The sequence below is a fragment of the Myxocyprinus asiaticus genome, chromosome 9 (genome assembly GCF_019703515.2).
Source record: "Myxocyprinus asiaticus isolate MX2 ecotype Aquarium Trade chromosome 9, UBuf_Myxa_2, whole genome shotgun sequence".
NCBI classification, from domain to species: domain Eukaryota; kingdom Metazoa; phylum Chordata; class Actinopteri; order Cypriniformes; family Catostomidae; genus Myxocyprinus; species Myxocyprinus asiaticus.
Genome location: NC_059352.1, coordinates 34,486,708 through 34,502,467, shown reverse-complemented (window position 1 = coordinate 34,502,467; position 15,760 = coordinate 34,486,708). Strand labels below are relative to the sequence as shown.

The window sequence follows — 15,760 nt, the reverse complement described above, 5'->3', positions numbered from 1 at the left end:
TCCTCAGGGAAATTAGCTTCTCAGTCAACAGTCTGAGTTGTGGAAGGATTCCAGCTTACCTGGTCTACCTAGACCTTGTTGAACAAATCCTTAGATCTGCTACTATCTCCGTTGTGCAACCTTCACAGATACACTTGGCATATAGTTTTGGCATTGAAATTCCAATCCATGTAAATCCTCAGAGCCTCAAAATAGGATTTATCCTCAATCTACTGTCATAGGCAGAATATACAGGTGCATCTCAATAAATTAGAATGTCGTGGAAAAGTTCATTTATTTCAGTAATTCAACTCAAATTGTGAAACTCGTGTATTAAATAAATTCAATGCACACAGACTGAAGTAGTTTAAGTCTTTGGTTCTTTTAATTGTGATGATTTTGGCTCACATTTAACAAAAACCCACCAATTCGCTCTCAAAAAATTAGAATACATCATAAGACCAATAAAAAAAAAAAAAAACATTTTTAGTGAACTGTTGGCCTTCTGGAAAGTATGTTCATTTACTGTATATGTACTCAATACTTGGTAGGGGCTCCTTTTGCTTTAATTACTGCCTCAATTCGGCGTGGCATGGAGGTGATCAGTTTGTGGCACTGCTGAGGTGGTATGGAAGCCCAGGTTTCTTTGACAGTGGCCTTCAGCTCATCTGCATTTTTTGGTCTCTTGTTTCTCATTTTCCTCTTGACAATACCCCATAGATTCTCTATGGGGTTCAGGTCTGGTGAGTTTGCTGGCCAGTCAAGCACACCAACACCATGGTCATTTAACCAACTTTTGGTGCTTTTGGCAGTGTGGGCAGGTGCCAAACCCTGCTGGAAAATGAAATCAGCATCTTTAAAAAGTTGGTCAGCAGAAGGAAGCATGAAGTGCTCCAAAATTTCTTGGTAAACGTGTGCAGTGACTTTGGTTTTCAAAAAACACAATGGACCAACACCAGCAGATGACATTGCACCCCAAATCATCACAGACTATGGAAACTTAACACTGGACTTCAAGCAACTTGGGCTATGAGCTTCTCCACCCTTCCTCCAGACTCTAGGACCTTGGTTTCCAAATGAAATACAAAACTTGCTCTCATCTGAAAAGAGGACTTTGGACCACTGGGCAACAGTCCAGTTCTTCTTCTCCTTAGCCCAGGTAAGACGCCTCTGATGTTGTCTGTGGTTCAGGAGTGGCTTAACAAGAGGAATACGACAACTGTAGCCAAATTCCCTGACACGTCTGTGAGTGGTGGCTCTTGATGCCTTGACCCCAGCCTCAGTCCATTCCTTGTGAAGTTCACCCAAATTCTTGAATCGATTTTGCTTGACAATCATAAGGCTGCGGTTCTCTCGGTTGGTTGTGCATCTTTTTCTTCCACTCAACTTTCTGTTAACATGCTTGGATATAGCACTCTGTGAACAGCCAGCTTCTTTGGCAATGAATGTTTGTGGCTTACCCTCCTTGTGAAGGGTGTCAATGATTGTCTTCTGGACAACTGTCAGATCAGCAGTCTTCCCCATGATTGTGTAGCCTAGTTAATCAAACTGAGAGACCATTTTGAAGGCTCAGGAAACCTTTGCAGGTGTTTTGAGTTGATTAGCTGATTGGCATGTCACCATATTCTAATTTTTTGAGATAGTGAATTGGTGGGTTTTTGTTAAATGTGAGCCAAAATCATCACAATTAAAAGAACCAAAGACTTAAACTACTTCAGTCTGTGTGCACTGAATTTATTTAATACACGAGTTTCACAATTTGAGTTGAATTACTGAAATAAATGAACTTTTCCACGACATTCTAATTTATTGAGATGCACCTGTATTTTTAACGTGGGCAAAACTATAATTCATCACGCAAGGAATCACAGGAAGGGGAATTTTGTTTATAGCACTTGCAGTTCAAGAGTTATGGCCCAAAAAGTAAATTTTCTTTGTTTTCTTCACTATAGAGCCACCTATGGGCCAATTCGATGCGTATGGCTAGCCAGCTGGAGTACTACCATTCCCTAAAGTTTCAAGTCTCTAGGCCTTATTGTTTGGTCTGCAAAATCGGTTTTAGGGCAGAATAATAATAAAAATAATCCTACCAAAAACAATAGGGTTTCTAGCCCATTGGGCTTGAACCCCTAATAATCCTAACAATTACAATAGGGTTTCGTCCCTATAGGCTTGAACCCCTAATAATAATAATAATAAGAAAACCAATGGATACAATAGTTGCCTATGCACCTTTGGTGCTTGGCCCCCAAGAATAATTATAGCTGCAAGCAGCAATTATGGGGACAAGCACATCAACTGCATGTAAGGAAGCATCGCTTAACATGACTTTAAGAAAAGCAGCATAAAAACTGGTAGAAGTGCTTACATTTTAATTCAATTAATTATAATTTTTGACCAATAGGTGCTGCTGACACCAAATTTCTAGCACTCCGAGATGCTATTGTTCTCACCACAATTGTACAGAGCGGTTATCAGAGTTACTGTAGACTTTGTCAGTTTGAACCAGTCTGGCCATTCTCTGTTAACCTCTCATCAAGGCGGCATTTCCATCCATAGAACTGCTGCTCACTGGATGTTTTTAGTTTTTGGCACCATTCGGAGTAAATTCTAGAGACTGTTGTGCATGAAAATCCAAGGAGATCATCAGTTACAGAAATACTCAAACCAGCCCAGTCATATACATTTAACATTTATGCATTTGGCAGACGTTTCTATCCAAAGTGACTTACAGCACATTAAAGGTATACATTGTATCAGTTTGTGTGTTCCCTGGGAATCGAACAAATGACCTTGGCATTGATAGCACCATGCTCTACTAGTTGAGGTGCAGGAACTCCTATGCAAAAATAGACGATTTAATGATTAAGAGTAAACCTTTTACATGGTTAATTTTTTTTGGATGAGCAAGTTGTTGGTTACTTTTCCTATTTCTTCACATTTAGCCATTTCACAATGATTAACTATTTGTCTACTGGAGTGACACAAATGAGCTCCCACAGGACACAAATTCATACATAAAACAAGTCAACAATAAAAACATTAACAGTTTAAAAATATAGCACAGAAAGAATAAAAAGAGAGCTCATTCTGGATGATGATCTTGCGAAATGTCATTAGCCAATAACTTTATTTAAAAAAAAAAAAAAAAAAAATTACAATCTCTTTCCTGTAAAACAAAAACAAATTATTAAAATAATGTCAATGATTTGGCACACAATGGAGCCAATGAGCAGAATTTTATTAAAAATAAACTGTACAGATCATCTAAAAGAGCTCAATAACTTCTATGGAGTACAGCCCAAAATCTTCAGATTGTTTGGACTTCTTGAGCCCTTGAAGACTTCCCTCAATTTTGACCAGTTCAGCATACAGTTTTACCTGAAAGTTGTTGCAAAAAATTTTTGGATTTTAATTTCAGCTTTATAAAAATGAAAAACTACACAGTGGTTTCTCATCTGCATTAACTGGCACACATCTTACCTGTGATCTCACAAACTTGTGAAGATCAGAAACCACTCGTTTAGCTTCTTTCACCATAACCAAGACTGTGAAATGAGCATCTAGTAATAAGCAAACCCAGTCCATGATCTTGAAGAGAAAACAAACACCAATTTAACAAACAGCTCCAACTTTTCTCCAACAAAACCAAATTTATTTTAAATAAAATTCATAGCTTGGTGACAGACCTGGGACATAGTTGGGATTCGCACAGCTTGGATGTGTGTGGGCGCCTCATGAGAATATTTAAGATAAAGGAACTGAAGATACTGTAAAAAGAGCTGAGAAATGCAGAAACAAGTTTAATCCTGAGCCACTGCAACAAATTACTGCTTTTATTCTTCTGGACTTTATATACATTCTTAATCTATACATAGTGTGGATCCTCACAGCAAAAAAAGACAAGTGTTTTTGTTTTGTTTTCCATTTTTAAAAATGTACTTGACAAGCAAACTTGCATAAGATTTTAAGTCTTGTTTTGAGAGAAATCTAATTAAATTGAGTGAGATTTATGCTTAAAACAAGAAAAATGCCAATGGGATAAGCAAAATAAACTTTATTTGTAAATTACGTTTTAAGAATGTTTAGATAATTTTACAGGAAAACAAACAAAGATACTTGTCTTGAAAATAATTTTTTGCAGTGCTCATTTTGATAGTGTTATCTGGACTAGTCTTCTAAATGGATGCATGGCTAGAAAAATGACTGAATATTAGGGATGTGCCATGGTGGTTGACTAATCGACTAGTCGTCCAACAAGTGACTAGTAGATTAGTGGGGTTGACTACCAACATTAATATTTTTAGTGGTGGTGGTTTTAATGGGAGACATGATTCTCTAATTAATTTAAGGATGCAACTTCTTAGAGAGCGTTTTGCATGATGGCTTGCTGTGCTTAAAAGTGAATAAGTCAGCACAGTAAAACCTTCTGCAAGAAGTTCCATCTCTTTAATACTTTAGGTTAAGTCCAATTATGCAATACTGCTGTTACAGCCATCAAAGTGCAGCATCAACAATACAAGACGACCAAGTGTCAGTTGGATGTTAAATCCTCTGTGAGTAATATTCCCAAATTTGTGAGGTGCTTTGGAGAGATCAAAGTCTTTTGCGGATTCTGTCTGATACTGCTTAAATAGATAGCTGCGGCATCCGCATTTCCCTCTTAATGTGTCTAATCAGGGTCACGTGACCATAACGGAGCCTAATTATACATTATTATCCTTAACACCAACTGACCGACTAGTCAATTATGAAAATTGGTAGTTTTGCACATCCCTACTGAATATCATCATTGCTGCCATCTGTGGAACTGCTATTAGGCTCAGATTTCAGCAGTAAACATCCCCTGACTCTCTTTAAACAAAGTTTGATGTAGGAGAAATTCAAATCTTAAATCTCAGTGACCCTAAAGCGCTGTATGGGCCTGTCCAGAGGTAGCATTCCAGACTGCATAAAAAGTGGGGAAAAAAAGCCACTTGTTTTTTGTTTTTTTATATAATGAAAGTCTTCTTGACACAAAAAGATAGGGTCACATCTACAATGAGTGCCAAGTCAACATATTTCTTTAACAATACCTGAAAAAATTACAATGATTGAGAAGACATGGCTTTATCTTTGCCTGAACTATGATCATGTCTAGATGGTAACCCTTATTCTGGAAAAAGTCTCACAAGACTCACATACAACATTCACACAGGCACGCACATAGTCAATTCACTCATATAGTCCTGCAGCAAACATAACCCAACCCTAACCCTGGTAACAGCAAATGTGAACCTTGCAAGAATGAGAGTTAACATCTAGACATGAGCCTGGGCTACTTTAAGTGAATTGCTAAGAATGGAAATTGCCTGTTCTGGAGCAACATATACCAACTAAAAAAAATTAAATAAAGATAGTACTTGATTTTAGAGGAGTTATAAATGAGCTGGTGTGCCGATACTCACTATGACCTGTGGAACTGTGAGATCCTTTAAATGAGGCAGCAGGAGTCGGTCACTGTACGCTGTTTGCAAGACCTCATTTCTAACAAACAAGTTAAAGAAAACACTAGAACTGAAAAACGCCCAGAAACAGAGAAACACATGACAAATACAGAGTTGTTTTTAGTTTAGTAAACCGATATGGATAAAGGATACAGTAGGGCACTTTTGTGTAACCCCACAGGACAGCTCATATCCAGGGCTAAGGGATCTCTCTGTGGCTTGCTACTAGAGGCCACAGGGGCTTCAGGTCCACCATCCTCTAGTGCTGGGGGGCAGAAGCCGTTAGGTTGGCAACCCTCCTCCTCTGGTGAGCAACCAGACTGGGTCAGAGCTTTCATGAACATCATATTTTCCGTGTCAAGATTCACGGTCTCCATCTCAGAGTCAGGAGTACTACAGACAGAGGCACAAATAAGATATAGGGATATGCACAGTAACCGTTTGTAATACTCGGTAAATAAAAATGTTTATTGCAATGGATATACGTCAAACACGATGAAAAACAGCAGGCAATAAAGTGCATAGTGAGTTATGAGCCTAAGTAGCACAACACATACATATCTCCAAATGATAAAACCACACATTAAATTCAGAAAAAATAATCAGACATGTCACTGCCTGCAACATAGTATTCTTAACCAACGGAAAATACGTAATTTAAGTGCCAAACATATGTGCTCTGCCTGGGCAGGTTCATGTTTTCACAAGGCAGTGAAAGCTAGTTTTGTCATGTGCATGGAGTTACACTGCTTCAGTTTATTAGCCTCTACGGGATGCTTTGATTTTTAAAGGATCTGGCATTTAACTTGTGGAATTATTGTCTGCACACCAGAGCAAAAAGGAAAACATTGACTTACCATTTATCAAGCACTGAAACTTTGCCAGGTAAAAATTAGCAGAATTTGAAAAAAACAAAAAACAAATACAAATAAATCTAGAATCATATGTAACAATCACATGAAGTCCTCTTTGCTACCTGAACTTCTTCAGAACGTTGAATCTTTGACACCTGCGCTAAAAGCAGCTAAAGCACAACGAATGAAACAGAACGCATGTATCTTGAGATGCGTTAAAAGAACTTCATAAACTTGACACAATCTAAAAATGCGTTGATCCTGCGCGCGATGCTGAGAAAATAAAAAAGTGAGATGCGGTGCAACGGTCAAAGGCGTCTGTCCTGCGCGTTTACATAGGGAAAAACAATTGAATAACAGTGCGGATGCACGCAAAAACGTGCGAAGAGCCACTAACTCACCCTATCCTTTAAAACCTGACCCAAACCCCACCCAAAATATGGGGTACTGCCGGCCTCGGGTCGGGTTGAAGACCTGTTTTGCATGTGTAGAATAAACGAGTAGTGGTTTTGTCATTCGAATACAGGCACGTCAAATGGTTAACCGAATAACAACTATTCATGCACATGAGCATAAGTACTGTCCGGTACACCTTACATAAAAAAAATTAATAAAAATAAAAAGTGCTCTTCAAATGATTTTCATGCAATAAAAAGGATTAGAGTTATAGAAGTACTGGGAACTTCACCTGAGAATAGCTTTAAGGCAGGCGCAGGTGACAGCTTCAGGGATATCAGGGAAAATCTGGAAAGCAATCTGACAGACACAGAAGTCTTTCTTCTCCAGAGCCAGTGGCAGCAGTTCAGGACACACACTGCATAAAACACAATCAGCAAAGGTATACATTAGCAGATGGTAGATGATTCTGTCAACAGAGCTGATGAATGACAAGAATTCAGTGTTGTGCTCAAACCTATGGCAGAGGTACGGTGTCTGCAACAGCAGTAAAAATGCACTGTGAGGGTAGAAGTTGTTGTCTGTTTGAGATCTGGACACTAGTTCTAATGCCACCCTGCCTGCTTCCAGCTGGAGGTCAGTCTGAGGGGTCCGACAAACAAACTCATCCACCAATGACTGAACATCATCTACTGCACCCGTCTGGCAAAAACACACATTACAACATCACAAAACAGAACTGGCTAAATAGAGTCAGCAGTGTTATTCAAGGAATAGTACACTTATTGAAATAAAAGACCACCTGCTGTCACAAAGATCAACTCCTTGTAAACAGCACCTAAATGGAGACATGTCAGAGTTCCCACTCAAGGCACAATTTTCCAGGATATTTCCAGAAATTTTTTTGTGCCCAAAGAGTGTAAAATGTAGGCAAAAGACATGAGGTTATGATGTAAATTGTGGTCAATACATAGTTATTTTTTCTGAAATTCATATTCCACAGTTTAATTCAATTTTATCAAAATTGTGTAATTAAATGAATTCATTAAAACTTTAAATCAAATGAAAAAACAATTATTTTAATGTAATTTTTCAATTTTTTCATGCCACGGTCCAAATCACTGAGATCACATTTTCCCCCGAAAATTAACTGAAGCTCCTGACCCATATCTGCTGGATTTTATGCACTGCAGTCACACGATTGGCTGATTAGATAATCGCATGGATGACTGTTGGTGCCAGATGGGCTGATTTGAGCATTTCTGTAACTGCTGATCTCCTGGGATTTTCACGCACAACAGTCCCAAGAATTTACTCAGAATGGTGCCAAAACCAAAAAACATCCAGTGAGCGGCAGTTCTGCCGATGGAAATGCCTTGTTGATGAGAGAGGTCAACAGAGAATGGCCAGATTGTTTCGAACTGACAAAGTCTACGGTAACTCGGATAACCGCTCTGTATAATTGTGGTGAGAAGAATAGCATCTCAGAATGCTATTCTGAGATGCGGGTTGGTGCTGTTTTTATTTTTATTTTATTTATTTTTTTAAAGAAAAAAAAAATTGCTATACAGTATAGTGCTTCTTTAGTGCTTTCTATTAAAAAAATCTGCTCATCACGTTTGCAGTGGTTCTATGGATGTTTTTTTTTTTCAATTATCATTTCTTTTTTATTGACAAATATATAACAAAGAAAAAACATAAAATATATACATTGAGTCAACATTAAAAAAAAAAAGAACCCCCTCCAAAAAAATAATCATATAATTAAAACTAAACCTCTCTCTCCACAGCCCCTCCCCGAGAGTCCTACCAAATACCTGACCCACTTCCTAGCAAATCTTGAACCCTCAGCCCTCTGCTCAACATCTCCTTAAAAGCCGCCACCCTCCAGAATTGAGGGAGCCCCATCTGACTTCCATCCCCTTAAAATAATGTGCCTGCCAATCATAATACTGGTCAGGACCCAATTTATGTATTTGTCCCCCAAATTTATGAGGGCCCCATCGCCCAGAATACAGAGTCTGGGGCAAAACTAAAAAAAAATTCCAATGTCCACAACGCCACATATGACACTCTGAACCTTCAACCAAAACTCTTGGACCTCAACACACCCCCAAAAAACATGGGCTGTGTCTCTATCTTCTGATTGGCATTGCCAGCAGGTGGGTGTGTCTTTAAGACCAAGCCTATACAATCTAGAGGAGGTCCAATAGAATCTATGTAAAATCTTGAATTGCATAAGGCAAACCCTTGCATCTCTAGATGCAGACGTTTTTTAGAATCCTATCCCACACTCCCTCCTCCAACACCAAGTTTAAATCTTTCTCCCATAATCTCTTGAGAGAAGTTAAAGTTCCGTTCCCTAGACTCTGAATTAGAAGGGATTAATGCACTGATGCCTTATGACCTTTTTCCAAAAGCAGTAATCACCTCTCCCAGAGTATCTGCCACTTTAGGGGGGTATATGCTATTCCCCTCAGCAGGTGGCGCAGCTGTAAACACCTAAAGAATTGAGATCTTGGAATCCCAAAATGCTGAAGCAGATTTTCAAAAGATCTCAATACTGCACTCTCATATAGGTCACAGTGTGTATTAACCCCCCTCTCAATCCAGTCTGACCAGCAGAAAGGGGACTTTTATGGTTCAGCCATATGCTTGAGGCAACATTTAAATAAATGTCTGAATTAAACACTCTGGACACTTTTGTCCATACCGAGTGCAAATGCGACATAACGGGGTGTAACTTAACCTCTCCAGTTAGTTTGATAGAAAGGCTTTGCAATGACGAAATAGGGGTAAGGACTTCCTGTTCAACACAAATCCAGGCAGGGGCTCTCTCAGGTGGAAGTGACCAATGAGCCAAATGTCTGAGACTGAATGCATAATAAAACAAAATCTTGGGTAGGCCTAGCACACCTTTGTCAATTGGCCTATGTAACTAAGTGAAGTGTATTCTGGGACGTTTACCATTCCAAATGAAGGACTTCACTATCAAATTGCTCAAAATAAGACAGGGGGACATCTACAGGGAGAGACTGTAGCAGGTAGTTAAATTTTGGAATACAATTCATTTTAATAACATTAACTTTCCCAATCATAGATAAATGTAATTAAGCCCACCTGTCCACATCGCTCGAAAACCTTTTTATAAAGGGGTCAAAATTAACTAAATCACACAAATTTGCTGGGAATAAAATGCCCAAATAATGAATGCCCTGTTTGGGCCACTGGAAGGCGCCCGGCTGAAAAGCAGTTACTGGGTAGTACGCTGTCAGAGCCAAAGCTTCAGATTTAGACCAACTGACTCAGTATCCTGAGAACTTAGAAAAGGAATGAATAATTCTGTGGAGGCAAGGCATAGATCTAGTAGGGTCGGAGACAAATAATAAAATATCATCTGCGTAAAGCAAAAGATTATGCGCCATACCTCCCGCTACCACCCCTGGAAAATCCTCTCTTATCGTGGCTGCTAATGGTTCCAGGGCAAGACAGAACAATAATGGGGAAAGAGGGCAACCCTGCCGGGTGTCCCTATCCAGAGTAAAGTAATCTGAAATTAATCCATTTGTTTGTACCGCCGCTACCGGGTGTCTAAAAAGTAACAATCCATCCAATAAAAGTTTTCCCGAACCCGTATATTTCCAAAATCTTAAAAAGATAATCCCATTCTACCATATCAAACGCCTTTTTGTCATCAAGTGAAATGGCAGCGACCGGAGTCTGATCATTCGCCACTGACCACGATATTGTTGAAACGCCTAATGTTATCAGAAGAGCTGCGGCCCCGAATAAACCCCACCTGATCTATATGTATTAGAGATGTCATAACTTAATCTGTTAGCCAGAATTTGACAATATTTTTACATCTCGCTGGATCAGGGAAATTGGATGGTAACTCTTACACTCGCTTGGATCGTTGTCCATTTTAAGAATCAGACTGATCCAGGCTTGTGTCTTGTTACCATGTCATGGTAAGCTCCTCCAATGTTATCTCAGAATCAATTTGCTCAGTCGTTAATTTAGGGAGTTCTAATCTTTCCACAAAGTTTCCAATATCTTCATCAGTAGACGAAGATGTGGAACTATAGAGATCAAGATAAAATTCTTTAAAAGCATTATTAATATCAATGGCCAAGGTAAATATTTCCCCACCAGCAGATTTCACTGAGGGAATGGTAGAAAAACTCTCTCTGCTTTATATACCAAGCCAAAAGCTTCCTTGCTTTGTCCCCAGACTCAAGGTATGACTGTCTTGCCCTGAATAGCCAAAACTCAACTTCTGTGACAAAATAGTATTATATCTGTATTTCAATCGGGTCAATTCTCTGAGGCCATCAGATGCTATTCGGCACTTCAGCTCTACCTCAGCACTTTTAATATTCCCTTCCAACTCTCCAAGTTCACGTGCTTTGGATTTTTTGGTGAATGATGCATACTGTATGATCCGACCCCTAAGAACTGCCTTAAGTGCCTTCCAAGTCACGCCCACAGAGGATACTGAGGGCCAGTTAGTCTCCATATAAACATCAATTTCAGCCTTTAACATTTGTTGAAATTCAGGATTTTGCAAAAGGGATACATTAAAGGGCCAACTATATGATTTCTTTTTCTCCGTATATGGCAACACCTCTAAACTCACCAGGGCGTGATCCGAGACCAAGATGTTTCCAAATGAGCAATCAACAACAGATGAAATGAGGGACTTCGATATAAAAAAAAATCTATTCTTGAAAAAATCTTATGGACTGATGAAAAAAAATGCATAGTCTCTACCAGATGGGTTCAAAAGTCTCCAAATATCTGTAAGGTCAAGATTTTTACACATCCTGAGAACGGTAAATGTTGCTCTAGGGCAGGGGTGTCAAACTCAGTTCCTTGAGGGCCACAGTCCAGCAGAGTATAGCTCCAACCCTAATTAAACACACCTGTAGCAGCTAATCAAGGTCTTCAGGAGTGCTTGAAGATTACAAGGAGGCATTTTGGAGCAGGGCTGGAACTAAACTCTGCAGGGCTGTGGCCCTCCAGGAACTGAGTTTGACACCCCAGCTCTAGGGGGTTGCACACTTTTGCTTCACTATGATCAAGGACTGAGTCCATCAAAGGATTAAAGTCTCCTCCCAATATTATATCATGAGGGGTGCCAGCGGCTTGCAACATCCCTTCAAGATCTATAAAAAAGCCCTGGTCATCAGCGTTAGGTGCGTAAATATTAGCCAAAATCAACCTTTTCCCCTGAATTTCTGCTAAAACAATAATGACTCTTCCTAATTTATCTTTAATCTGTTTGAGACATTTGAATTGTAGATGTTTACTTAGTGTAATGACTCCTGCTCTTACTCGAGCCAGCACTAAAGAAAACATGCCCACCCCAAATCTTCCCAAATTTTTCAGCCTCCTGCGGGGAAAGATGCGTTTCTTGAAGAAACGCTATATAATATTTCTTACGTTTAAGAAAATAAATAACCTTCCTTCTTTTTATGGGGTGCCCCAGCCCATTCACATTCCACGTGGAGAGAGATAATCCACTCATATTAACATCTGACATATTTGAAAAAATTGTCAAAAACAATATTATAAAAGACCACATTCCAACATTAGTGCAACAAACCCCAAATTTCCCCCCGAACCAAACAAACAGAAAAAAGAAAAATGTGCGCATTAAGCCCGAGCACGACAGTGCCAACCAGCGTCCATCCCTCTAAACTCAAACAGTCCATGTACGCCGTCGGATTGCTCAAGCCCAGTGTTTCTATACAAATTTTGTGAGACAGAATTACACGGCAAAAAATTGTCTTTAAAACAAACTCCAGCTAATAAATGGAATAAACCCAAAAAACTTGTAGATTCATCCACATAACTGTCCCGAAGGTATGTTCCTCCACAGAACAAGCTCCAGCCGCTAGCAGAACCAGCACAAATAAATAAATAAAAAAAGTTCAGTTCTTTGGGCAGTCAAACGAATATTCAGTATGCCGGCCCATTCGGCCGATACATGAGTGCAACAAAAGACCCCATCACTCCAATTTCCTGCAAGAGATATTCCACAAAACAAACTCCAGGCCACAGGAGGCATAAGCACCAAAAACGTGCAGATTTATCCACAAGCTGTCCCGAAGAAATATTACACAAAACACATTCCAGCAGCAACATGAAAATCACTCCAATGTCTTTATGAAAGACAATGCTTGCTGTGGGCATGTAAATTCTCGAAAGTCACCTTCCATTGATGTAAGAGTTTCTTGCATTCCTCGAATCGATCACGTTTCTCTCGTTGAATTCGCAAAGTCTGGGAACAAGAAAATGCTGTGGTTCTTCCAAGAAAGCGTTCCTTTACTCCTCGCCTCGCATAACACGAGATCTTTATAGGATGATCTCAGAAATTTGGCCAGAATTGATCGGGCCTGTCTTCCTCAGCGGATCTCCGAGCCGGTACACTGCGAGCTTGATCGATTTCCAGTTTATGGCTCGTTATGTCAAGCAGACTTGGGAAGAGCCCTTCCAGGAATTTCACCATATCTCGACCTTCTTCGTCCTCAGGAATTCCAACATTTCGGATGTTGCTTCATCGATTACGATTCTCCAAATACTTCAGTTTTTCCCAAACGCGCTGCAAGTCTGTCTTGGTCTCTAGTGGATTAGCAGCTAATTCCCTCACTGATGACTCCAGATAATCAATCCGTTTTTCGACGTCCGACAATCTTGTAACCAACTCAGTTAATTTAGTCTCCATGGAAGTGATCGATCGACATATTACAGCAAGATCCTCCAAATCTGTGACGACCTTCGCCAGCATTGCAGACATACTGGACAGCTGACGCTGAATTTCTCCCTGCTGCTCAGGAGCTTCAGCTTGAGCACATAAGTGTCTTTTAATATCTCCAGAGCCCGAGAATTTTAAATTCTTTGACATTGTATTCATAAAACAGCTAAGAATCAGGGTGTATCGAATCTCACCGGTTTATGACATAAAAATATTAAAAACTAGCAAAGTGCGCAGAGATCGCCGTTCACACGTCCGACCCTTGCATGGCGTCACGCGAAAACTATACTAATACTGGGTAGGGCCTCCCTTTGCTCTCAAAATAGCCTTAATTCTTCGTGGCACGGATTCAACAAGATGCTGGAAACATTCCTTTGATATTCTGGTCCATGTTGACATGATTGCATCATGCAATTTCTGCAGATTTGTCAGCTGCACATTCATGCTGCGAATCTACTGTTCCACCACACCCCAAAGGTGTTCTATTGGATTCAGATCCAATGCCTGGGAAGGCCACTAAAGAACAGTAAACTCATTGTCATGTTCATGAAACCAGTTTGAGATTAGGGGTGTAAATAAACAGTTTCATCACGATACAATCTTATATCGATTCTCTTAGTCAGCGATCCGATGTTTGCTGATCTCAAAGTCTGCCGCAATACGATTTTGATTCGATTCAGGGGCCTGTGATCGATATTACAATTTTATGTGCCTATTTTAGACAATGAATTACATGTTTTTTATCTTGCAAATGTAACCAAAATGTAATATGAATATTTTATTGAGCACTCTGAAAAGTTCAAATCCAGTATACACACATTGCAACATCCACAACAAAATAAGGATGTTGCAAATGTCGAGGGAAGCTCAATTTAATTGCACATGTGATCGGCTTTGCGCTATCCTGTCACCGAAGCTCACAGCCCTGTTGATTGAGCACAGATAGAACACAGCGCAATTTCAGGCTTTAATCACTTCACTCACATCCGTGTCCCATATGAGAAGCATATTTAGTGCTTATAAAGCCAGATGAATTGGTTGGAAAAGGTTGCTGCATCACTTGACGGAAATGCGTATGGACATGGCTTCCATTAGAGTATCAAAATAAAGGTGCATCTTTATATATATATATATATATTTTAGACGTTTATGCGTTGCATCGATGACATTGCATCATTGGTTGGCATCAGATCGATGCATTGACACTTTTGCTTTGTGACATGGTGCATTATCATGCTGGAAGTAACTATTAGAAGATGGGTAAATTGTGGCTATGAAGGGATGCACATTGTCAGCAACAATACTCAATTAGGCTGTGGTATTCAAGCAATGATTGATTGGTATTAACAGGCCCAAAGTGTGCCAAGAAAACATTCCCCACACCATTACACCACCGCCACCAGCCTGGACTGCTGACACAAGGCAGGTTGGGTCCATCGATTCATGCTGTTGGCACCAAATTCTGACCGTACCATCTGTGTGCCTCAGCAGAAATCGAGATTCATCAGACCAGGCTACGTTTTTCCAGCCTTAAACTATCCAGTTTTGGTGAGCCTGCCCTGTGCCCACAGCAGCCTCAGCTTTCTGTTCTTGGCTGACAGAAGAGGAACCCGACATGGTCTTCTGCTGTTGTAGCCCATCCGCCTCAAGATTCGACGTGTTGTGCATTCTGAGATGCTATTCTGCTCAATACAATTTTACAGAGTGGTTATCTGAGATACCGTAGACGTAGAACCAGTCTGGCCATTCTTCGCTGACCTCTCTCATTATCAAGGCATTTCTGTCCGCAGAACAGCTGCTCAATTAATGTTTTTTTGTTTTTGGCACCATTCTCAGTCAACTCTAAAGACTGTTGTGCATGAAAATCCCAGGAGATCAGCATTTACAGAAATACTCAAACCAGCCCATCAGGCACCAACAATCATGCCATGGTCAAAATCACTGAGATCACATTTTTTCCCCATTCTGATGGTTGACAGGCGAGTCTGCATCTGATAGGTGATTGGCTCTTTTGACCTGTAAGTTGGGACTTCCTTTTCTACATCCACCATATACTGAGTGTTCCAATTTCTCCCATTTATTTTTAATACAAGTGCTCCATCTCAGGCTAAACAGTCTTACCACACACACACGCGTATTTGTATGTACGATCATGCTTAATTGTGGCTGCACAATTAATCGTATTTTAACTGTGATTACGGTTTCTGCCTCTCATTATTAATGAAGTATAAATATAATGAAGCAATATAGTTTGCGATATTGCTGATCTGTAGTGTATTACAAGA

General features: G+C 39.9%; 1 protein-coding gene across 2 annotated transcripts in view; it reads right to left on the bottom strand.

The window, feature by feature from the left end:
* Window positions 1-3,116: 3,116 nt before the first annotated feature.
* Window positions 3,117-15,760, bottom strand: part of nol11 (nucleolar protein 11) — a 71,426-nt gene continuing 58,782 nt past the window's right edge. For both annotated transcript variants that reach the window (XM_051706669.1, XM_051706670.1), the window contains exons 12-18: window positions 7,233-7,417; window positions 7,008-7,133; window positions 5,619-5,858; window positions 5,427-5,505; window positions 3,669-3,761; window positions 3,463-3,570; window positions 3,117-3,360 (exon numbers count right to left, since the gene is read on the bottom strand). In XM_051706669.1, coding sequence (XP_051562629.1) covers window positions 3,247-3,360; window positions 3,463-3,570; window positions 3,669-3,761; window positions 5,427-5,505; window positions 5,619-5,858; window positions 7,008-7,133; window positions 7,233-7,417 — 945 coding nt within the window. In that variant the 3' untranslated portion in view covers window positions 3,117-3,246. The remainder of the gene's footprint in view (window positions 3,361-3,462; window positions 3,571-3,668; window positions 3,762-5,426; window positions 5,506-5,618; window positions 5,859-7,007; window positions 7,134-7,232; window positions 7,418-15,760) is intronic.